Below are 23,452 nucleotides of genomic sequence, written 5' to 3'. Positions count from 1 at the left end.
TTTCTATATGATAGACATTTCTATTTGGTTTGTCACATCACCGTAATTTAAGGCATGATAGCATCAAGGTGATCATTTTTTCCCGAAGTTGCCTCCCTTTACTGCCTGCGTCTAAATAGAGGCTTCAGAGCTATGACCAGATCACATGCTAGATGCAAGTTCGATAAAGAGACTTCACCCTTAATGACACCCGAATGGGTGACATTGAGGTACAGGGTCCTGGAACTGCTCCTGGTAAGGCTTCATAGATGGAGGAAATCTTTGCTTTGCAAATGCAGAGGACTGGCAAATTTTTAACTTTTTTTCCATATCAGGGATTAACATTTGGGAAATAATTTGCCTCCTCTATGCTCGGTTTCTACATTTATAAAATGCAGATTTAGTATGAGCTAATTTGTTTTCCTCAAGGTTTGAGATCTGTATCTCATCTCATGACAGATGGCCCAGAACAGGTGAGGGGCTGGTCTGAATTTTAGATAAACTTTTATCCCCATTCAGAAACCCCCTTCTGTGACCCTCCGTTAAGTCAAAATGGCAACATGGGAGGAGAAAGAGCGGGGTTTGTGAGGTTCCATATTGAGAGGAATGAATTCTGGCTTTATTGATGGTTTCTGAGGCTCTGTTGTCAGTTACCAATAGTGTTTCCAGTGATTTAACTTGAGGTGGCTTGTTACATCCCACTGGCCTTCATCTGGTGAATACCCCTCCCTTTCTTTCTTGTCTAAAAGATCTTGAACCTATTCATACTCTGTATGAAGTATGAGTACTCTTAGATTCAAGACAAGTCCTGATTCCAGCTATTCCATCTCAAGCAATCATACGAAGTTGAAATGTCCCTGAAATGCTAACCTTGTGGCCTAGGCACTCAAAAAGAATTTACAAATCATTTGTCAGACCAAGTTATGATTTGAATTCAGAAAATATGGACACCATCAATAAAATGCTTCTCGCTGAGCTAGTCCTTGACTAGAAGTAGCACTGTAAGAGTGGTTTTTAGAAACCTGAAAACGCTAAACATAAATGAATTCAGTGAATTTGATTGCGTGTACTTTGGTCATAGACCAGCAGAGAGGTGATGTTTGGCATATGTGTGGTCTCCACTGTGGCTGTCATTTCTCTACTTTAGAATCATCTCCCCCCAGGACTTTTCTCTGTTCATCCGCTAAAGCCCTGCACATTCCTCGTCTGGGATTCTAGTGTCCAAGAACCTGTTTCTTTTGCCTTGTTGACTAGGTTCTGGCTGACTTTATTAAAGCAGGAAAGATGAGCTTTCTCAGCCCAAATTCAGCCCTCAGGCCAGACTAGGATGTGCCTTTTTTTTTTTTTTTTTTCCCTCAGGCTGAGTCTCGCTCTGTTGCCCAGGCTGGAGTGCAGTGGCATGATCTCGGCTCGCTGCAGGCTCCGCCTCCCGGGTTCAAGTGATCCTTCTGCCTCAGCCCACCTAGTAGCTGGGATTACAGGCACACACCACCATGCCCGGCTAATTTTTGTGTTTTTAGTAGAGACAGGGTTTCACCATGTTGGCCAGGCTGGTCTTGAACTTCTGCCCTCAGGTGATCCACCCACCTCAGCCTCCCAAAGTGCTGGGATGACAGGCATGAGCCACTGTGCTGGGCCTTTTTTTTTTTTTTTTTTTTTTTAAATCTCTTTCTACCACCCGTACTGGAGAGACCTGTAAGCCATAGGAGCTCACTCTCTTCCACTAGAGTCTGGATTCTAAGTACTATATTATGAGGTGGTTTGGCATTGTGTGTGTTTCTTTAGTAATGGGCTTATTAACATCAGAATAGAGGAAGTCTAGAAGCAGTTTATCCCTGGCCAGGTTGAGAGACTGTTAGAGTGAACATGCCACCCTTTGTTTATTGGGTCTCAGACTGTGCACAGCTTATTAGTATAGTTAGTTTAAAAATGAGTAAGGGGGCAACCAGGGAGCCATAATAAGTTGTTTGCACTTGCTTTCGGTAATCCATATATTAAAAGTCCTGGTGAGAGGAATTATCACAATTATTTGCATTTTGCTTAGCAGACTAGACTTTACCAAGTAATTTCATATAGTTAAACTTTTGAACTTTCTAACAGGCATTTGAAATAGGACAGCTTTTGTTCCATTTTCTTTTTTTCTCTTTCTCTCTCTTTTTTTTTTTGAGACAGAGTCTTGCCCTGCCACCCAGGCTGGAGTGCAGTGGCGCAATCTCGGCTCACTGCAACCTCCGCCTCCTGGGTTCAAGCAATTCTGGAGCCTCAGCCTTCTGAGTGGCTGGGATTACAGGTGCATGCCACCACACCTGGCTGGTTTTGTTTTTTTTCTTTCATAGAGATGGGGTTTCAGCATGTTGGCCAGGCTGGCCTCGAACTGCTGCCCTTGTGATCCACCTGCCTTGGCCTCCCAAAATGCTGGGATTATAGGCCTGAGCCACTGCACCTGGCTGTGGACTCCATTTTCTGTGTGAAAAAACTGGAGTTCACAGATGTGACCTTTCCGTAGCTATTCCAAGCTGATAAGGGTTTCTGACTTCAAATTTAAGGCATTTTCCTACCATACTTTGAAAGATGTAAATTGAAATTTAGTGGGGCTTTTTGTATGTTTGCTTTTGCCTTTCTTTAGGCATATACGCGGACTTCTCTTTTAGCCATGGCCTTGAGTTTGGATTCCGAGGGGTAGGTCAGTGGAGAGAGGAGGTCACAGCCAGCCAAGAGAGAGACTTCCGGCTTCTCCCTTTCATTGTTCTAGTTCCTCCTTGGACTCGCCGGATATGGAGTCCTGTGGTAAAGGAGAAGACAGGTTTCAGGAGCCTTGTTTGTGCTTGAGTCAATGTTCGTAAAGCAATATCGCTTGTGTACTGCTTTGCAGTTTAAATAGGATTTGTGATAAGTTGTTTGATGCTGTTCGCCACAGCGTTTGAGTGGGACTGGTAATATCGTTATCTTAAAGATAAACAACTGAAGTCACCTTGCTTGTAATTATAACTTGAACCGAGGTGGTTTGGCTCCAGATCTCTTCTAGTAGGCCACGGTTGGCAGATTCAGAGGCTAAAGGTCCTGGTGAAATAGAAAAATGGTGCCATTGATAGCATTTTCAGTAACCTTTAAGAAGAAAAGAGACATATTCATCAGTTACAGACCCTGAGAGTTGGATCGGGAACCATAAAATCACCTACACAGTTCTGAAAGACCTCTCATACCATCAGAGAGAGAGAGAGAGAGAGAGAAGCCCTGGTTTTCTAGTGGTTCCAGTTACTATATAAAAATAATTGCAGAACCAGGTCCTGTTGGCCTTTCCCTGAAATAAATTAGGCCCTTTTGGAGCTCTGTTAACTCTTTGGAGCTATTCAGATGATATTGAATTATTTTTTCTGTGTTAAGTAGAAACTCTGAGATCTATAAATAGAGACGCCCAGTGGTCTGTATAAAGATGTCCTTGGCTAAGTCCATGGCTCGTATCTGTAATCCTAGCACTTAGGGAGGCCAGAGTAGGAGGATAATTTGAATCCAAGAGTTTGACACCAGTCTGGGCAGCAAAGTGAGACCACCATCTCTACAAAAAGAAACAAAAAAAAGAAAAAACTTAGCCGGGCAAGGTGGCATGCACCCGTAGTCCCAGCTACTTGGGAGGCTGAGATGTGAGGATCATTTAAGTCTGGGATGTCGAGGCTGCAGTGAACTGTGATTGTGATCACACCACTGCACTTCAGCCTGGGTGACAGAGCAGACTGTGTCTTAAAAAAGTCTTTTTTCGTACTGACCCAGTTCTTCCCAGTTGATGTTTTTAATACCGTGGATTCTTTTTCACTCCTGTGGTAGAAGGGACTCCCAAGCTGTGGTCATCGGTTTGCTCAGCAAATATTTAAATATGTTGTCATGCAGTCTGTGTGCCAGGCACTGTACATTCATATGTTTAAAACTTCAGTCTCTTTAGTGTCCTGTGTGATTTGTCTTTTCTCAAATTATCTGAAAGGTACGGACTCTGGAGCCATGCTGCCTGAATTTGAATCCTGGTTCCATTGTTTACTAGTTGCATGTTCTCATGCCTCAGTTTCCTTGTCTGTAAACTGAAGATAATGATGGTACCCTCTCTAAACTGAAAGTAATGATAGTACTGTCTTTATGAGGCAGGGTTATTGTGAGGGTTGCATAATTAATATGTGTAAAGCACTTGGAGACAGTGCCTGGCACATAGGAAGTGCTAATATCTACATGGCCTAATTGCCCCCTCCTCTCTTCTCGTCAGCCTTGGTAAAATCACACTTCTTTCTCTCTCATGGGAATATATGGCGCATCGCTAGGCCCCTCAGTCTGGTGTCTGCTCTAAAGAGTTGATAGTAGAGAGAGGGAACGTTACCCAGCCTGTTATTCCTTCTCTGTCTGTACCTTCTTCCTATGTGATCGTTTCTGTTCCCATTGCTTTAAATATCCAGTTTGTGTAGGCAATTCCCAAGTGTAAATCTACAGTCCTTCGTTTCTGCCAGAACTTCAGACCGACTTAAAGCATCTCCATGTGGGGGGTCTTAGCATCCCAGACTTAACATTCCTAATCTAAAACTCTTTTTTTTTTTTTGTCCTGAAAACTTGTTTTTTGTAAGTTTTTTTGCATCTCATTACATGGAAAGGGGAACTGATTGCCCACGTCAAAAACCCAGGAGTGTTTTTTTTAACTCCTCTCCTTTACATTGAGTCTGTCAGCAAGTCCTGTCTGTCCTGCTTCTAGAGTGCATCCCACTCTACTATTTCCCCCCATGCCTTTCTTACCACCCAGTCACTTCCCGCTTGAGCTGCTGCCCGAGAAGCTTCCTCACTAGTCTCTCTGACTTCCACTCTTTTCTACAGTGCATTCTTCACACAGTAACCAGGGTGAGCTTTCAAAAATGTAAACTGGATTGTGTCCTTCCTTAGAAGCCTTCCGGACTCCCAGTTGCCCACCTTGTCAGTCTCCCCTTTATCTGTTCACATCTGTTGCATGGTGTTTCTGCACTGGAATGGAAGATTTTTGAGGCCATGGGTATTGGCTGTATCATTGCATAATTCCCAGTGTCTGGTATATAATAGTTGCGCAGTAAAGACTTCCTAAGTGAACAAGAGCGTGCTCTTACTCTTATTTCTAATACATTTTTCACTCCCCGCCCCCGACCCTTTTTTTTCCTTTTTTGTAAAGGATGAGCTTTGGAGGATCCAGGAGAAGCTGGAATGTTACTTTGGCTCCTTGGTTGGCTCGAATGTGTACATAACTCCCGCAGGATCTCAGGGCCTACCGCCCCATTATGATGATGTCGAGGTAAGAGAGGGAGAAAATTGCTCCATGCTGGAAAGAACGAGTTCTTGAGAGCCTGGTTTAGTAGAGTTGTCAGGGTGAGTTCACATTATTCTCTAAGGCTCTTAGGTCTGTATTCACTCTTTCTGTGCAGTGTCTGGAGATATTGATTTCATCAAAATGTTGGGCCAAAGTAAATCCCACTAAACTGGTTTCCCATTCTGTCTCAAAGGAAGAGATTGTTTCCAACCTTACTAATTTAAAGAGCCACACATTCCTTTGAAACAAGTATTTATTGAATTTATCTACAGAAAGGTGTGCTTGGCTTTTCGTTTAATTTCACAAAGTATGGTCTTTAATAAGGTGAGGTCACAATCCTTCATCTGCTTTCATTTTGTTCTTTTTCAGTAGCTGCCAAAAATATGTATATATTTTCCATTTGTGAAAATCTTGGGGCAGCTTGAATGAGGGTCATGGTTTCACTTAAGTATTGGCATCTTGACAAGTGTTGATTTCACTCTGATGTGGCTGCCAAACAAATTTAACTCTCTGGCTTATGTATTCCATAGTTTTATTTTTTTCCTCATATAAGGTGTAAACACAGAGTTATTAGTAAAAAGTCCCCTTTTTCTCCTGTGGTAGCAATTTGACATCAATACATTTTCCCAAAATGTTATTTTTAATGTTTTTAATAGAACATTAAAATATCTTTGACTGATTAAAGAATAAAAAATGCTAACTTTTCCTGTCTGCCCAGGCCCTTTCAACATTCAGGATTTAGACCTTCAGTAATATCTGAAGCTTGGCTTTTCCATCAGAGATTATGGGCTTTCAGCTGTCTGATAGAAGATTTAAAGGAATGAGATAGTGGAATATAAAGAACTCAGCGAGGCTCTAAGAAAGTGGAAAGAATGAATATCAAGTGTCAGGATTCATGATTCCCTGTTTTTAAAAATAAAACCCAGTAGTGGCAACTTTCGTTTAGCTGTGGAATGACATGCATTTCTCATCTTTCATTTTTATTTTTTATCGGAAACTTGTACCGTTGACCCTTGAGCAGAGTGGGGGTTAGTGCTGCCAGCAGCACCTGGTACAGTCCGAAATCCCCTTGTAACTTTTGACTCCCCCAAAATTTAACTATTAGTAGCCTACCATTGCCTAGATATCTTACTGATAGCATAAATTAGTTAACACTTACTTTGTATGTTATATGTGTTGTGTACTTTTATAAAGTAATCTGGAGAAAAGTTATTAAGAAAATTGGAAGAAAGAGAAAATATATTTCTAGTACTGTATCAGTACTGTGAGTTTACATCATTTGTTTACAAGCTAAATTGTCCATCTGAAACGGTGGGCAGCCACAGCTGCAGGCCTTAGTCTACATACACATCAAGCAATTCAACTTTTTCTTGTAATGTTACAACTTTTTTCTGCTTCTCGGGAGTACTTGGAGTCGCCATAGTGGCACTTCATATGGGTCCCATGGTGTTATTCAAGGCTTAAGGTGTTGCACTCAACATGGTGAAAAATACACAAGAACTGTTGAGAGACCACTTTTTACTGTGATACCCAATTCACTGGAGAGAGGAACTGCTCATGTGGCGATAATTAGCAGCACACTTGAGCTCATGGCAATAGCAACAGGAGGTAGTACAAAATTATTACAGTAGTACAATACGTACTAAAGTTAATTTTATTCAGCTATTCCATATTGCATCTTTAAGTTCGTTTACGTTTCTTGACTGCAAATGGTGACATGTATGGTCTGGAAGTATTTGTATGGGTAAGTTTTGATAAATTTTAACCTTTCGTAATAGATTTGTGAATATGTTATGGTAGTAGATGATAGACTAATATCTGTATACGTGTTTATATTGAATGCATTTATGACATTCTTAATTCTTTTGATATTTTTCATGTTTTTCAAGTTGTTGCAAATCTCCCCCAAATTTTCCAATGTATTTATTGAAAAAAATCAGCATATAAGCACACCTGCACGGTTCATCCCCATGCTGTCAGGCCAGGTGCAGTGGCTCACGCCTGTGATCACTTTGGGAGGCCAAGGCGGGAGGATTGTTTAAAGCCAGGAGTTTAAGACCAGCCTGGGCAACAAAGCAACACCCCAAATTGTGACACTGCACTCCAGCCTGGCCAGCAGAGTGAGACTGTCTCTAACAGAAAAAAAAACAAAACAAACAAACAAAAAAAACCTATGTTGTTCAAGGTTCACCTATATATTTGTCTAAGCCCTTAGAGGGCTAATATTCCGGAAGCACTTTGTGTGTGACTTGTCAGGAAGCTCTCTGATGCTCCTGGGCCTTGTGGGTCTCTAGGTTTTCATCCTGCAGCTGGAGGGAGAGAAACACTGGCGCCTCTACCACCCCACTGTGTCCCTGGCACGGGAATACAGCGTGGAGGCCGAGGAAAGGATCGGCAGGCCGGTGCATGAGTTCATGCTGAAGGTATGTGATGACCATTGTGGGCACCTCATTGTTGGAGCCAAGTTGCTAAGACAAGTTCAGGCTCAAGGTTTAGAGTTTGTGTGCTGGTCCCCATGGGAATGTAGCCCTGGGTCTCAGGGCAGGGTGGCTCTCATTGCCGTCAGCCAGCACATGCAATTTCTGAAGGAGTCTTGGTGGTTTGCGCTTGGAGACTTGAGTTAAGGAAGTATTAAGTTCATTTCCCAACTAACCTGTCTTCATGTGCAGTTCAAGTTCAACAGGAAGAAAGAGAATTCAGTGAACCATTTACTGCTCTAAAGGAAAAATGGAAGCTCTGGCCTTGGTCAGCTTCTCCACATCTAAGACAGTGGTCAGCACAGGGCTGGAAGTTGCTTAGACAGAGGATAGCCAGGGATCCCTTAGTGTTTTTTTGTCGCTAAAATTCCGGTGTGACTCATTTTCATCCTGGTTTTATGGCACACTATCTCTGTAGCCCCTGCATACAGTTACCAGAACAGCAGTAATCAGGAAAGCTCTTGAGGATTCCTTCTCCGGGGATTCGGGTGGCTTGATCATGTGTAGCCCCTGCATACAGTTACCAGAACAGCAGTAATCAGGAAAGCTCTTGAGGATTCCTTCTCCGGGGATTCGGGTGGCTTGATCACGTGCAGGTTCCTTGGCATCTTGCTGCTGAGAAAATCTGTCTTTGAGCAGTTAACATCGAAGGGAACGTAGCCAGTCCCTAGCAGGAGAGGTTGTTGAGGAAAAGAATGTTACGGGGATAGTAGTTCCATGATTCAACTTTATACTCTTTCTTAAAACATGTAACTTAATTTCCTTTAGCATTAAAACAATAGTTATTTTAAACCATTCCAAAGATTCTGCCAACCTGACATATTTGCATATACTTATTGTTTTTCTTGTGTCTCGAAGTTATAATTAGTCTGTTTCTTACTCAGTGCCTTGTGTGTTTCTTGATTTCAAGATCCTTCCCTACCTCCCAGTAACTAAGGGAAACAATCTTGCTTTTTAGGATGGGTGCCGATATTATAGGATACTTCAATAAATAAACAGCAGTAAAGGTAACCTTACTGGGTTTTTAAAGCTTTCAGTCAGTGGTCATCAAACTACGGCCCATGGGCCAGAAAATCTGGCCTATTGCCTGTTTTTGTAAAGAGTTTATTGGAACACAGCCACACCCATTCCTTAACGTACTGTGTTCACTCAGCACCAGCAGAGCGGACTAGTCACAGAGATCACATGGCCCACAAACCAAAAACATGTACTGTCTTTCCATTTGGCTCTTCACAGAGTTTGCCAGCTTCTGCTTTTGTTGCACCATGTTTACATAGATTGATGGTTGGTTATCTTTAAAGACTAAGCCATCAATAGTCTGGAGGTCAGGGCTGAGTTACTCAGGCTAATGACCTGGCTACTTGCTCTGCCCAAGAAGGTCAGGCTTCATAGTGGCCTTTAAGTGTAAAGGGTGTGGATTCTTTGTATTGTTGCCATGCCCATTAAACACTCAGTGAACACAGAGTCCATTAAGAGATGCCCTGAGTCTCCTGGACGGAGAAAGACCATGTTGTGCAACTGTGTATGTGTATGTGCATGTGAAGTTTTTTTTTTTTAATTTTTTTTATTTTTTAGACAGAGTCTCGCCCTGTCACCCAGGCTGGAGGGCAATAGTGCAATTTTGGCTCACTGCAACCTCCACCTCCCGGGTTCAAGCGATTCTCCTGCCTCAGCCTCCCGACTAGCTGGGATTACAGGTGCCCGCCACCACGCCCGGTTAATTTTTTGTATCTTTAGTAGAGACAGGATTTCACCATGTTGGCCAGGCTGGTCTCAAACTCCTGACCTGGTGATCCACCTGCCTCAGCCTCCCAAAGTGCTGGGATTACAGGCGTGAGCTGCCACGCCCCGCCACCGCATCCCGTCCACATTTGAGCTTTTAACCAGTGGGCCTCTTGAGGCGAAACCTTGTGTCAATGCCCAAAGATGAAATAGGCTGAGTGGCTGTGGCTGAGGGATGGGCATGGGAGGGTGACAGTGGGGATCTTGGAGCCCTTATCTGCTGCTTGCCCCTACACCAGTGGCAGCCTGTGTGGTTCATCTGCAGACCCAGACTCCCAGGATGAGAGCACCCCTGTGATGGAAACACCGCTCTGTGGCTCAGGGATCTGACAGATCTGAGTTTGAATTCAGCTGCTCTCACTTATTAGCTGTATGTCCTTCGTCAAGTTATTTATCCAAGTCTCAGTTTCCTCTTTATTAAAATGGAGATCATGATATTTACCTTGTAGGCTATGAGGACTGAAAAATTTTATTTTGCTGCCTCTTTTACAATAATAATCTTTAGGTGGGGCGCGGTGGCTCACGCCTGTAATCCCAGCAATTTGGGAGGCCGAGGCGGGTGGATCACCTGAGGTCAGGAGTTCGAGACCAGCCTGCCAACATGGAGAAACCCCATCTCTACTGAAAATACAAAATTAGCTGGGCGTGGTGGCTCATGCCTGTAATCCCAGCTACTCAGGAGGCTGAGGCAGGAGAATCACTTGAACCCAGGAGGCGGGAGTTGCAGTGACCGAGATCGCGCCATGGCACTCCAGCCTGGGCAACAAGAGCGAAACTCCGTCTCAAAAAAAAAAAAAAAAAAAAAAAATCTTTAGAGGCAATATCTGTATGTCTGTCCTGTTTTCCTGTTGCTTCTTGTCAAATTACCACTAAATCAATGGTTTAAAACAAACAAATTCATTATCTTATGCGTCTGGAGGTCAGGAGTCCAAAAGGGGTTTCTCTGGGGTTGCTGTACTGCATTCCTTCAGGAGACTGGGGGGAGGATGTTTACTTGCCTTTTCCAGCCAGGAGGGTGGGGAAAATGTGTATGAAATCAATGAAATATACAGTCATGTGCCACTTGACGTTTTAGTCAACAACAGACATATGTGACAGTTGTCCCATGAGGTTATAATGAAGCTGAAAAATTCCTATCACCTAGTGTTATCGTAGCCATTGTAAAATGTTGTAGTGTGACGCATTACTCACGTGTTTGTGGTGATGCTGCTGTAAACAACCCTACTTCTTTGCTAGTCGTATAAAAGTGTACAGTGGGGTCCTAGGTTCTCCCATTCACTTACCATCACTGATGGGCTCGCCCAGAGTATGTAGATGTACCATTTTTTATTGTTTATACTGTATTTTTACTTGTCCATGTTTAGATATATTTAAGTACACAAACATCATTGTGTTACAGTTTTCTACAGTATTCAGTACAGTCACGTGCTGTATAGGTTTGGAGCCTAGGAGCAGTAGGCTGCACCATGTAATCTTGGTAGTACCCTATACTACCTAGATTTGTAAATACACTTTGATGTTTGCACAGTGACAAACCACTTTTCTCAGAACATAACCCCATTGTTAAGTGACGTGTGACTGTATACATAAGAGTCTCACTCGGGCTGGCACAGAGACACTCAGTGAACGATAGTTATAATTATCAGTAAAGCATTTACTTGAAGTACTGTCAGTTTGTTGTCATTCAGGGAAAATTTGCAACCAAGATAGCTCTTATGAATATACATCATGATATATTCCTGTTGCTTAAAGCTCGTATTTCTTGAGCTCTTTCTCCAGGGCTCATGGTCTTAACCATTGCACTAGACTGACTCTTGTAGTTGCAGAGAGAAGATGAGCTGCCCTCCAGATTCCCTCTTTTCTCTGTAGGTAGCTGCTGTAGGGAATGTTTTGGCCTGAGTGGGATTAGGAAGGAGATAGCTCAGGGCAGGAGTAATGTGGGGAGAAGGTTTTGGTCCACTCACTTGGAATAGGGTGGGGGAGGCTCAGCTGCCTAGGAAAATGATGAATCTTGGATTACATCTGATTTTTCAGTTCAAATAAGGGTTGTATAGTTTTTCAATTCATCCCAACATTCATTGAGCCTGTATTGAGTGCTAGGTGCTTTGCTAGGGTAGGCTCTGAGAAAGACAAGAGGGTAAGATACAGACCCTGCGCCTGGAAGTCCTCAAAAATTATCAGGAAGTGGGGAACTGGCAGATAAGATCATGTCATCCAATCACATGCCCATCATGGCCCTAAGAGCTTGGAAGCAGCACCTCTAACCCTCAGAATAATCCTGTAAGTTTTGGGGCTATGAACCTCCATTTTACAGATAAACTGAGACTTTGGGCAGGTAATTGCCAGATCATCAGCCAGTAAGTGGCAGTGTCTATGTGACTCTAAATTAAAGCTCCTACTGTTAACCACTGATGCATGCAAGAGGGAGGAAGCAGGCTTCCCAGGCACAGGGTGTTACTATCCTTGATCCCTGTATCAGGACAGGGTAGTCTCAGGTGAGTCTAGTCTCAGCTTGAGAATGAAAAGACAGTTCCTCAGGCACTGAGAGCCTCTCGTGGATTGTGGTTAACAGTGACAGGCCCACGGACACAGAGAAGCTAGACTAGCTGCACATGACATGAGCCCAGCTATCGACTGCATCTTGAGGTCGCGGTTTCTCGAATGGTGAACTGAGACTCAAAGCCCATATTTATCTCCCTGAAATAAAGAAGACTGAGAAGGAATACTTATTAACTTCTCTCCCCTTTCCTATTCCTTCCTTTAGCCGGGGGATTTGTTGTACTTTCCCAGAGGAACCATTCATCAAGCGGATACTCCTGCGGGGCTGGCCCACTCGACTCACGTGACCATCAGCACCTACCAGAACAAGTAAACACGGCCTCCTGGGTGCGCGTGCTAGGACAGTGCCGAGTCCTGACCACAGCAGCCACGTTCGGGAGGGACATGAGGGAGTTGGCCCCTGCCTCCTATGCAGACCCCAGGTTTCTGTGTCCTTTGCTGACTTCCACATTCCTTTGATGTCCCATGTATGTGACTGGCCCCTCTGGACCTGCCCCTGGGGACATCATGAACCTGACTCTATGTAGGACTTGGGGCGTTGCCCAAATAGAGAGTCCTATAGTTTGGAAAGAAAGAGATGAGCTGTGAGTACATCAGTGTGTTAGTGATGCCAGGCTGGGCTCGTACTCTCTCTTTTTTTTTTTTTAAATATAAAATATATAGAACATAAAATATATCATTTTGAACCATTTTAAAGCATATATAGTTTGACATTAATTACAGTTACACTCTTGTGCAACCATCACCACTGTTCGTTTCTAAAACATTTTTATTCCAACAGAAACTCTGTACCCATTGAAATCTCTTGATCTCTTTTGAGGGGTTCTCTTTACAGTCCATGAAGTTAAAGTCGGACAGGCAGTCTGGAACAGCAGGAACTAAAGTGCATGTGCTGATAGCAGTTCCAATTAAAATCCTGTTTCATTTCAGCTAGTACCTCCTCACTGGATGGCAGTGCTATGTGAGTTATATCCAAAAAGCAGCAACCTTGCTGGCCCAAATCATATTTAAAATACTAATCATGGCCAGGCATGGTGGCTCACTCCTGTAATCCCAGCACTTTGGGAGGCTGAGGGGGGTGGATCGCTTGAGGTCAGAAGTTTGAGACCAGCCTGGCCAACATGGTGAAACCCCGTCTCTACTAAAAAAAAAAAAAATACAAATATTAGCCAGGTGTGGTGGTGTGCACCTGTAATCCCAGCTAATCTGGAGGTAGAGGCAGGAGAATCACTTGAACACAGGAGGTGGAGGTTGCAGTGAACCAAATCTCACCACTGCACTCCAGCCTGGGTGACAGAGCAAGTCTCTGTCTCAGGGAAAAAAAAAAAAAAAAACTAGTTATAAGTTAATGTGTTAAGCAGATACGTACTAGACATTGTGTTTGTTGCTGGGAATTCAAAGATTGTATTGAAGGGACTTTGAGAGAGCTTATACTTTGGAAGTGGTTGTAGAAGAGATGATGTGATAAATTCTATTGTAGGTTTGCGGAGGAGACTCTTGGAGCTTAGAGGAATGCATTTAGCTAAGTAGGGGCGTTAGAGAAGGCTTCAGAAATAACACCAGTCCTGAGTGAGTCTCTAAGGATGAGTAAGTAGGGGTGGGTCAGCAGATCAGAGTAGGAGCGGACATTCTAGGTCCAAGGAATGGCAAGTCCCCTCCTACCTTCAAGGCCAGAACTTGCAAAACAAGTTAGTAAGCATACCTCTGCTGCTTCATCAGACTTTTCAGTGTGAATTTCACCTCTACATATAAAACACTTACTGGAGGAACTAGCTGAGGTCTGGCCCTAGTTTAGTGCTAGCTTTCCCACAAGTAGAAAGCCCAAGCTTGTATTAGGCTTCCATTTTGAAAAATGCTCTCATCACTGTGGCTAGGTAGGTTCCTTGCATCTTAAGGGACAGAAAGTCACCAAAGCCAGCTCAAGAAGCACAGAGTCACTTGAGGGAGTGAGTCCTAGAAACTATAGAAGGGCCAGGCCACGGAGAGGCTGGAATCAGAAGTCCATTCTGGATTCAGAGCAGTTCTGGACCACATAGTTTGGCCCTTTGAACATCGTGCATCTGCTGGTGTCCCATCATTAGTGTTTCTCAGCGGCTCCCTTTCTGTAATTCTCTTTTCCGTTTCTCTTGCTGCTACCAACTGGTTTTCTAGCGACTGGTGTTTTCTCCCTTCTATTCCTTCTGTAGCTTCTGTTTACTCATAACATTAAGCTATCACCAGTTGGTGCTCTGACCTCCCTCTATCTCATTGATCCTATTAGCTTTTGCTTCTGCTAAGGACCTGACTCACTCTCTGTTTCCCAGTCCCAAGAGTGAAGAACTGGCCGGCTGCCCCTGGGTCCTATTCATTTCTTCTCCATTCAGCTGGGGCTGGAGAAGAGCTTCCTAAGTTACAGAAGTTGCCTGCCTAGGGTCGTGGGTGGGTACCATGATCAATGTGTCCAGGCTGGATTTTGACCTGTGTCTTGGTCAGTGATGCTGGAGCTAGAATGAGAAGATGTGACTTTCAGGCCATTGCTCCCCAGAAATGATCCTGTGCTTTGAGCCTAATGCTCCTTCAGATGCCATGGAAAGGTGAATATTTGGGGCCTCTTCCTAACACCTCTCGAGGTAGCATTGTTGGAGTGTTTGGGGGTCTGCTGTATGTCGTTGATTTGGTTGTTTTACCAAAGTGAACCCTTCAGGAGATATTCCTAAATTGTGCGAAGTCCCTATATCTATTCCGAATATTCTTAGAAGAGCACTATTTAACTTCTACTAAATTCCTCCATGAGCTGTTGCTGTATGACTTCCACCTACAAAACCCTGCAAAGGAAGCACATATTTTATGTGCTGAGAGATCAGCATACGCCCTCCAGGTTGAGACTCAACGAAAGATGCAGGGTTGGATATCACATTAAGTCACAAAGCAGTGAGGCTGCCAGGTAGTAGACGTCTTGGGAAAACTGTCTCCTTTTGTCCTCCTTTGCAACTTTTCTGGGAGGGAAGCATAACAGTGTTAATTTTGCTTACTGAGTGAGAAGTAAAAGTCATACTGTGAATTTCCATTTTCCACTCTCCGGCAATTTGAAATCTGCTGGTGACACAGGAAAATGTTAAATTGCTAAGAAATGTTTAAAGAGAGCATCCCCACAGAGTGCGTTTCTTACACTGGCACACACTTAGGACCAGATACCCCAGAGAAAGCAAAGGTAATTTAATAGGGATGCTGGTCCCTAGATGGTATTTTTAGTCACTGGCTTCTATCCCCTGGTAAAACCACTGCTAGACATAATTGTTTTGGAATTATTGATGGTAGATATTTTATTCAGGAATAGCATCCCTTGTTGTAAGTGACAAGGAAAATGTAACATACAACTGTTCAAATAATTACACTATCCAGAGATCTTGCTGTTACCCCAAATTTCTGTTGTATTTATTGCACATAAAATTTGGTTTTAGGTCCTATAATGACTGTTTAAATTTCCTACAAATCTCCTCTCATAGACACTTTTGTTAAAAATTTGGTCTGTTGAACTTCCTGTTTTATGGAAGTCTAGGGTTGATTTTCTGAGAGCTTTTAAGAGAAATCAGTATTGAAGCCTAGCTTCCCACTTTTAATTTTGCAAGTGAGTGTCTGGAATGGGGAGGGAGGACACAGGGTGGTTGATGAAGGTCTTAGATTTCCATGCTGAGTAATGTTCAGTTAATGGAACTCAAAATGCCTGGACAGGGAAGCCATAATCCGTAGATTTTGGCTTTACTAGCAATAACTATTTTATGTATATTTCGTATGTGCTCACTGTTTTGGCTTTTTTTTCCCCCCTTGGTGCATATCCTAGTTCATGGGGAGATTTCCTTTTGGATACCATCTCGGGGCTTGTATTTGATACTGCAAAGGAAGACGTGGAATTACGGGCCGGCATACCCCGGCAGCTGCTCCTGGTAAGGAGTAAAGGCAGCTAGGAATGAAAGATGGTAGCTGCAGCCCAGGCCAGCTGAAGTCCTACCTTAAGGACCACAGGATACTTCTTCCCACATGAGCCAGGCTTGTCTACTGTGCCGCACTGCTGAGCTGTGTGATTTGCAGAATGAGTGGAGTGCCGTGTGTGGAGTGGAGATCCAGAGAACTGTGATGTTACACAGACAGCTCTGTATTTCACAGTGGCAGTAGCAGGCAGTGTGAAAATGGTGGCTGAGTAAATGAATCATATGGCCAGGAGAACTGTAGATTTAGCACACATCAGATTACTAGTTAAGAGAGACTCACTGTACTGGAGATCCTGGCCTCAGTGTATTCATTGGCCTCCTGTTCTTTTATTACTTTTGAAACAGGGGTGTTATTTGATTAGTTTTGAGATGAGTGGATTAGAGCTGAGTTGAGCAAAGGTTGCTTTCTCTGTCTGAAGCATTCGTCTTAGGACAGTGACCTGCTTTCCAAAAGGCAGAGCTTAGACTGTACATTTTCCCAAGGATCTCTATTTCTAGGCAAAATTCTGAAAAGTTTTTGCAAACAATGGGCAGCTTAGAATGAACAGTGTTTATAAGGAAATGATGAGATATTCTTAGGGGCTCAGGTTGTCCCTTCCCCTTTGGAATGACATGGATTAATGTCCATCCCGGGTGGCTGGCAGTTTTGCAGTGTACTGTGGAGACTGAGCTGGCATCTGGGCCAGGACTCACTTCTGTGTTCCTAGCAGGTGGAATCCACAACTGTTGCAACAAGACGATTAAGTGGCTTCCTGAGAACGCTTGCGGACCGGCTGGAGGGCACCAAAGAACTGCTTTCCTCAGACATGAAGAAGGATTTTATTATGCACAGACTCCCCCCTTACTCTGCGGGAGATGGGGCAGAGCTGTCAACACCAGGTGGAGCTTGCTGTTTTCTTCTGGGTGGTCAGAGGCTAATGCAGGATGTTTGCGGTTTTTCTGGGTAGGCTCCTCTTTGAACAGATGGAAAGTTTGAAGTGCTTTCATGTTAATGTGGACCTACATCCATCCTTAGTGTATATGGTCAGACAAGATGTGCTGCACTCAACCTTTAGTAACCTGCATCTTAGAAGTCATTTGGAAAGAACTTGTATCCCAGCCTGATGGGAAATAAGAGCCCTGTCCTTTTGGGTGAGAAATATGTATATTTATAGGTACTCTAGTATTCATAGTCTTCAGGAAGTTTTAAAAATTTGAACATTGAAATAATCTTGTTGGAATTAAGTCAGGGATGGGTTGTCTTTGTTTGTGTTGCTTAAAGGAATACGTGAGGCTGGGTAATTTATATAGAAAAGAAGTTTTTTTGGCTCATGGTCTGCAGGCTGTACAAGAAGCATGGTGCTGGTATCTGCATTTGGAGAAAACCTCAGGCCACTCACAGTGGAAGGAGAAAGGGAGCCGGCATTTGCAGAACACATGGTGAGAGAGGAAGCAAGAGCGAGGATAAGTGCCAGGCTCTTTTTAACACCAGCTGTCATGGGAACTAACGGAACAAGAACTCACCGCCCCCAGCCCTTGGGAATTAATCTATTCATGAGGGATCTGCTCCCCGCAGTGTGACCCAAACACCTCCCCTTAGGCTGCACCTCCATACTGGGGATCAAATTTGAACATGAGATTTGGATGGCACAAACATCCAAATCATAGCATAGGTAAAATGGGTGCCATCAGCCAGTGAGATTCAAGAAATGTCCAAGATTATTGTCAGCCTTCTCCAAGGTACAGGTGCCTAATTTATGACAGATTTAGCCTGCAATTGATATAACATACTGCTGGATGGATGATGTCAATGTCGTATAGCAAAGACCACCAAGAACATACTCCTGAATTCAGACCAAATTGGATTTATTGACTTGGTGCAGTGGGAAGACCACACACCATTGGGGACTGCAGGGCATCTCAGTAAAAGGGTGTTAGAAGAGATTTATAGGACTCAGGTGTAAGGTGATTTTGGAGAGGGTTCAAGGAAGCAGGACTTTGCTCTGGATTGGATGCTGTCAGGAAATGGAAGGGATTCTATGATTAAGTCTCCTAAATGTTATCTGGTAGGTAGGAGGAGGAATGCATGAGGAGGAAGTTATCAGTGGTAAAGCAGAAGTGGTCACTCATTAGCCAGAGTAGGGGGACGTTTGGTCAGTGTTGTGGTTTGGAATATGTTCTTGCCTTGCCTGAGTTTAGACATGAGTATGTATGGAGCGATGGTGTTTTGTCTTCACCTATCACGGTCACAGAGTGATCTCTGATGTTAGCATTCTGTGGAACTGCCTGTGTTCAACAGGAGAACACCAAGACCTAGCTGTGACTGCCAGGCCAGCTTTTTGGCTGCTGTTCTTTCTCAGGGTTGAGTGAAAAGAGTATTTTTTACTAACTTTTATAAAACTCTTATTTATGACCAAGAGAGAACCACTGAGATAATCTATAAGGTCCCTTCCAACACTGATTCTGTATACATTTTTATTATAGTCTTTGGAGGAAGCTTAGAATTTGTTTTTGATTGTATCTATTCAAAATAGCAAATGTTTTACAAGCACCTGGTTTAATCTTTAGCAGAACAGTTTGCTTATGCACCAGCTTATGGCCCAGATTACTTCAGTGTTTTCCTTAGCCATTATATTCAATAAAGTGATGATCCCTCACAACTCTTTCCCCACGCAGATGACCCTGTAAGGCTAGTCTGTTTTTATTTTGTATTGTTCCACTAAGTTAAATCCAATTTGGAAAAAAAAATTTTTTTCTGTGGACTTCATTAGATGACTTTTATAGGATACTATGCTTGACTTACATAGACTGAATAATTGACCAGGGTCACACACCTAATAATTGGTAGAATAGTGCAATTTTGAACTCAGGTCGTCCTTCCAGAGTCCACATGTTGAGCAAGAAGCTTGTAGAGGATAGAAACTAGAGGAGTGAGTGTTCTGTGCAGAAAGCACCACAGCCTTATGTGCTGTGATACTTACATGTGTGTACTTCGATGGTATTATTTTTGTCTATTTATTGTACTTATAAACTTACATTGTTATTTATCTAATTCTATGTCTGTCTTCACTGTAAGAATGAGCTCCATAACGACGTGAACTATAATATCAGTACAATGTTGGGGTAAGCAGAGTCTTCAGTTGGAGTGTATGCCATGTTTGGATTCACCTGTAAATTATTAGTAAATGTGTTTCCTATGTCTGTAAGCAAGTTTGAATCTGCCGGTTTCCTTTTTTGAAGGTCGGCTTTCTCTCTTTGGGGTTTTCTAGGTGGAAAGTTACCAAGGTTGGACAGTGTAGTGAGACTGCAGTTTAAAGACCACATTGTCCTCACAGTACTGCCAGATCAGGATCAATCTGTGAGTATCCAAGAGGGAGATTTCCTCTCTTCTCAGGGTGTTTTTCATCAGAGGCCTCGGTTATCAGATTAACCACTGGTCTCTGCCCATCTTTAGGAATCCACCTGCATTCAGTTTAATGCCATTTCTTCAGGTCAGATGATGACCAAATCTCACAGTTCCAATTCCATATTTTCCTGCCCTCATCCTCACAGAACATTCCTTCATTCCCTTTATGTGGTGACTGATGTCTAGTCTTTGCTTCCCATCCTACTTCAGGCCTTACTGTTCCTGCTTGGACAGCCACAGACCTCATTCATGAGTTTCCCAGCCCCAGTCCTCCACACTGTGCACATCTGTCTCTCTATGTGGTTTTGTGGATATTGCATCTCCTTAAACTCTATCCTGTAGATTATGGACAACAAAGTCTATATTCTGTAACTTTGCTTCCTAGCCCAGTGATTCCCCAAACTGGCTAGCTGATCATGGAGTCGATTGGAAAGCTTTTTAAAATTATAAATTCCTGAGTTTCATCTGGTCTTGGAGCCTTTGGATTTATGTTTTCATAGAGCTCCCTGTACAGTCCTAAGAACCATCTCATACCATATGGCTTTTCCCCATTCCTCCTAATCAGCTCTCTGAGGAGCTATCCTATGAATGATCAAGGGGGATAAGAGGGGTTCTCAACATGTCTCAATAACCAGATTTTCCAGCTGTCAGGGCCAGACTTGGAATGCTCAGTTTTTAAAATCATACCTGCACTGTCTTTTTGGAATCAAAAGTACACATTCCTACATCCCTGTCTTAAAAAAAAATAGTGATTCTGATAACCAGTCAGTTTGAGACATCGTACGCTACGCTAAGATTTTTTTGCCCTTATCTAAGAGGTGACAAAGAATGACTAAAGGCTGTGGAAGAGACGATAAACTGCACTGTGTAAGATGGGGGGTGAAAGGAGATAGGGACCATGTGGAAGGGTACTGTAATTGAAATGGAGTTTTTTATAGATCACACAGCTGGTATTTCTCAGGAGTTAATGACTTCATGATGTTCATAAATTGTCAGTTTATACCTAGGAATGTCAGATTTTTTTGATTCCAAAAAGACAGTGCAGGTATGATTTTAAAAACTGAGCATTTCATTGATAAGGTGATACATAAATCATTGTTTTTTCATTAAATCCTGAAGATGCTCTTCCAGGTAGCACTCCAGCTGTTTTAACAACTTATTGCCACATACAAATAGTAACCTGTGGTGACTAATGAAGTGTAGACATTGTGTGGATGCACACACCCATCACTTTTTGCCAAAAGGATTCTTTACAGTATTCAATAAATTTCACTTGAGCACCAAGGCTTTTAAGATTTTTCTTGATGTTGACCTATTGGAAAACCTTTCTAGCACTGACATCCTCAGTGTTGTGTTGTTGATGGCCTAATGCATTTATTTTTTTCCCCAAAGGATGAAGCTCAAGAAAAGATGGTGTACATCTATCATTCCTTAAAGAATAGGAGAGAGACACACATGATGGGGAATGAGGAGGAAACAGAGGTTTGTTCCAACTGAAAACAAATGCCTATCCTGTGCCTTGGGTGGTGGTTGGGAAGAATTGATTATTTTTGATTTATAGGTAATATGCTTTTTATGGCTGCACTGTGGACTTACCATTTTGCACTACTCACAGAGCTCCTTCATGGGGATGATTAAGTCAGACATTTCTGTGATACATGCACACCAGTTTTAAAGCTTACTAGCTGGGACCTGCAGCCTTATAGGAATGGTATAATGTAAAGCATTTCAAATTACTAATATCACTTACTACATAAATTAGGATGCCTTTTATATAGAAGTTGGCATCTTTTATGTTATCTAATTGTAGCATATCTAAAATACTCATGAAGGGTATCAAAAATAATGTATTGAGAATAAATTTACAGGAAAATGCCACTTCAGTGACATAAGTAGTATACATATTTTTGACTAATTAATGTATCCTTTTTCAGTCTCATGGACTTCGCTTTCCTTTGTCACATTTGGATGCACTGAAGCAAATTTGGAACAGTTCCACTATTTCTGTCAAGGACCTGAAACTTACTACAGACGACGAAAGGGAAAGCCTGGTATTATCCCTCTGGACAGAATGTTTGATTCAAGTAGTCTAGTGCCTTTGCAGAATCAAATGCCTACTATTTTATATGCACATATTAAAAGAAAAGCAAAGACCTGAGCCGAGGAGAGGATGAATTCAAGTTTCCTTACCTGCGTATCTATTAACATGGGACCTCCCTATTATAGGTGGTCATTTGGCCAAGTGTACTAACAGGGGCACATGAAAGAACAGCAAATTATCAAGTGTCTCAGAAAATGAAAAAACCATATTTTGACAAGTTTATTTAATCCAGTGTGGTAGAAAAGGCACAATTCCAATGTGTCATTTAGAATTGAATGTCATTAACCTGGCTTTGTTCTTTGGAAGAAAAAGAGCTGCTTTGGCTCTAGAAAAATTTCCAACAATTAAAATAAGAAAAAATTGTAAATTGTTTTTTTACAATGAAAATATACATACCTTTGTGTATAGACAAGCCCTTGCCCACTAAAAGTTATCCTGTAACATAAATTTTATTAAATAATACTCCCCCACAATGAGAGGCACGCAACACCTATGGACAAAAGGGAGTTGTAGAGGCTGCTTAAAAGATGGAGAAAAGCCTGAAATTGAGGGGGGAAAAAACCCAGTATTTACATGGAAAAACTCAGTCTATAAAAAATACTCAAAATAGTGGGTCTTCGAGTTTAAAATACTCACTGTTATTTTACATTCTAAAGTGCATATAGGTTGATATTTTTAAAAATATCACCAGATAATTTAATCTTTATAAAAATAGAGCATTTTTCTGCTTTCTGGCAAAAGTTGGGGATAAAAGGAAAAGTTGTCTTAATGTAAGTCTCAATCCCATTCAGCAGGAAAAACGCTTGTGAATTGTGCAGTAAAAGGTGGTAATGACTACTGGAAGCCAAGTCAAAGGTGATTTCCTGCCTGAGTTTACTTAAATAAAAGTTACTTACCATGGGAGTGAAGAAGTAAGGCTTCTATTATTTAGTAGAGAAATCAACTCCACATTTATTTAAAAAGATGGTAAGGTCAAGGTTCAAATGCTACTTTGTTTTGAAATTTCTCTTCACTTGAGGCAAAAAATAAAAATAAAAAATTAATGCCTCTCCTTAAATCTAGGATGAAGTGTCAGCATGGAGACAGGTAACCACTGTTGTAGAGTCTTGTCACCTAAAGGGATGTCTTGGTTAACATGTAAGAGTGCAAGTTTGGGGATAGGTTATTTGTACTGTTCTAGTTTGAAGGACTGAGGAAACAATAGCTACAGAAAATACTTTACTACTTGTGCCTTATTCCTAACAAAGCTGACGTCCCTGCCTGGGGTTAGTTACAAGTAAAAATAAATACTTATGAGGTGTGTTATAAAAGTCTCAGTATAGAAACCTTAAAGTTTATCTAGGAAAGTTTATATTTTCAGATGTTGCTAAAAAATTACTCATCTGTTTGCAAAAATAGGAATCCGTTTCCTTATGCTTTGTACTCATACAAGCATCTAGGTAGGATATTAATAAATACTACAGGATAACAGCATCACCAGTGTCCAATAACAGGCCATCAGGAATAGGATTCATGTTTGGTGGATAGGAGAGAAAATAAACACTTCAGGAAACTTGCTCACCACAGCTGGAGATCAGGAATAGAACCTTTGCCAGACATCATAATATTTTCTTTATAGGAACACTGAGTAATGGCAAGAATATTTTGAGCTTTTCCGTGGGTAAGAGCGATAGTTTCAGAGGTTGGAGAGAATGTTCATTCTGCTCAGTGATCCAGGAGTGTGAGGATAGTAGCTTCCTTTCCATGTCCACGAGACAATGACAGATGTGAGTTTCCTTCTTCACTCTTTCTAGGGATGTTGATTCTCTCATAATATTTCAATGTCCCATTTCTGTGTTTCTTCTCCCTCCAGGGGCTGATTTACAATTACATGAGTCTTGTCACAATAATTTCCTC

At 42.2% G+C, this 23,452-nt stretch overlaps 2 protein-coding genes across 12 annotated transcripts in view; one reads left to right on the top strand and one right to left on the bottom strand.

The window, feature by feature from the left end:
- The window catches only part of RIOX2 (ribosomal oxygenase 2), a 27,675-nt gene extending 5,610 nt beyond the window's left edge, over positions 1-22,065 (top strand). For 4 of the 10 annotated variants that reach the window (XM_038002412.2, XM_038002411.2, XM_073009672.1 and 1 more), the window contains 9 exons: positions 5,150-5,269; positions 7,579-7,707; positions 12,308-12,411; positions 14,876-15,025; positions 15,923-16,025; positions 16,778-16,949; positions 19,319-19,407; positions 20,848-20,937; positions 21,390-22,065. In XM_038002412.2, the coding sequence (XP_037858340.2) occupies positions 5,150-5,269; positions 7,579-7,707; positions 12,308-12,411; positions 14,876-15,025; positions 15,923-16,025; positions 16,778-16,949; positions 19,319-19,407; positions 20,848-20,937; positions 21,390-21,548 (1,116 nt within the window). In that variant the 3' untranslated portion in view covers positions 21,549-22,065. Of the gene's footprint in view, positions 1-5,149; positions 5,270-7,578; positions 7,708-12,307; positions 12,412-14,875; positions 15,026-15,922; positions 16,026-16,777; positions 17,014-19,318; positions 19,408-20,847; positions 20,938-21,389 lie in introns of those variants that run through there. The other 6 variants (XM_007986120.3, XM_007986119.3, XM_073009673.1 and 3 more) reach the window with 4 other exon arrangements.
- The window catches only part of CRYBG3 (crystallin beta-gamma domain containing 3), a 124,400-nt gene continuing 122,707 nt past the window's right edge, over positions 21,760-23,452 (bottom strand). For both annotated transcript variants that reach the window (XM_073009670.1, XM_073009671.1), the window contains one exon: positions 21,760-23,452. In XM_073009670.1, the coding sequence (XP_072865771.1) occupies positions 23,364-23,452 (89 nt within the window). In that variant the 3' untranslated portion in view covers positions 21,760-23,363.

Source organism: Chlorocebus sabaeus, chromosome 22 (genome assembly GCF_047675955.1).
Source record: "Chlorocebus sabaeus isolate Y175 chromosome 22, mChlSab1.0.hap1, whole genome shotgun sequence".
Lineage (NCBI taxonomy): Eukaryota > Metazoa > Chordata > Mammalia > Primates > Cercopithecidae > Chlorocebus > Chlorocebus sabaeus.
This window is presented reverse-complemented; position numbering and strand designations above follow the sequence as displayed.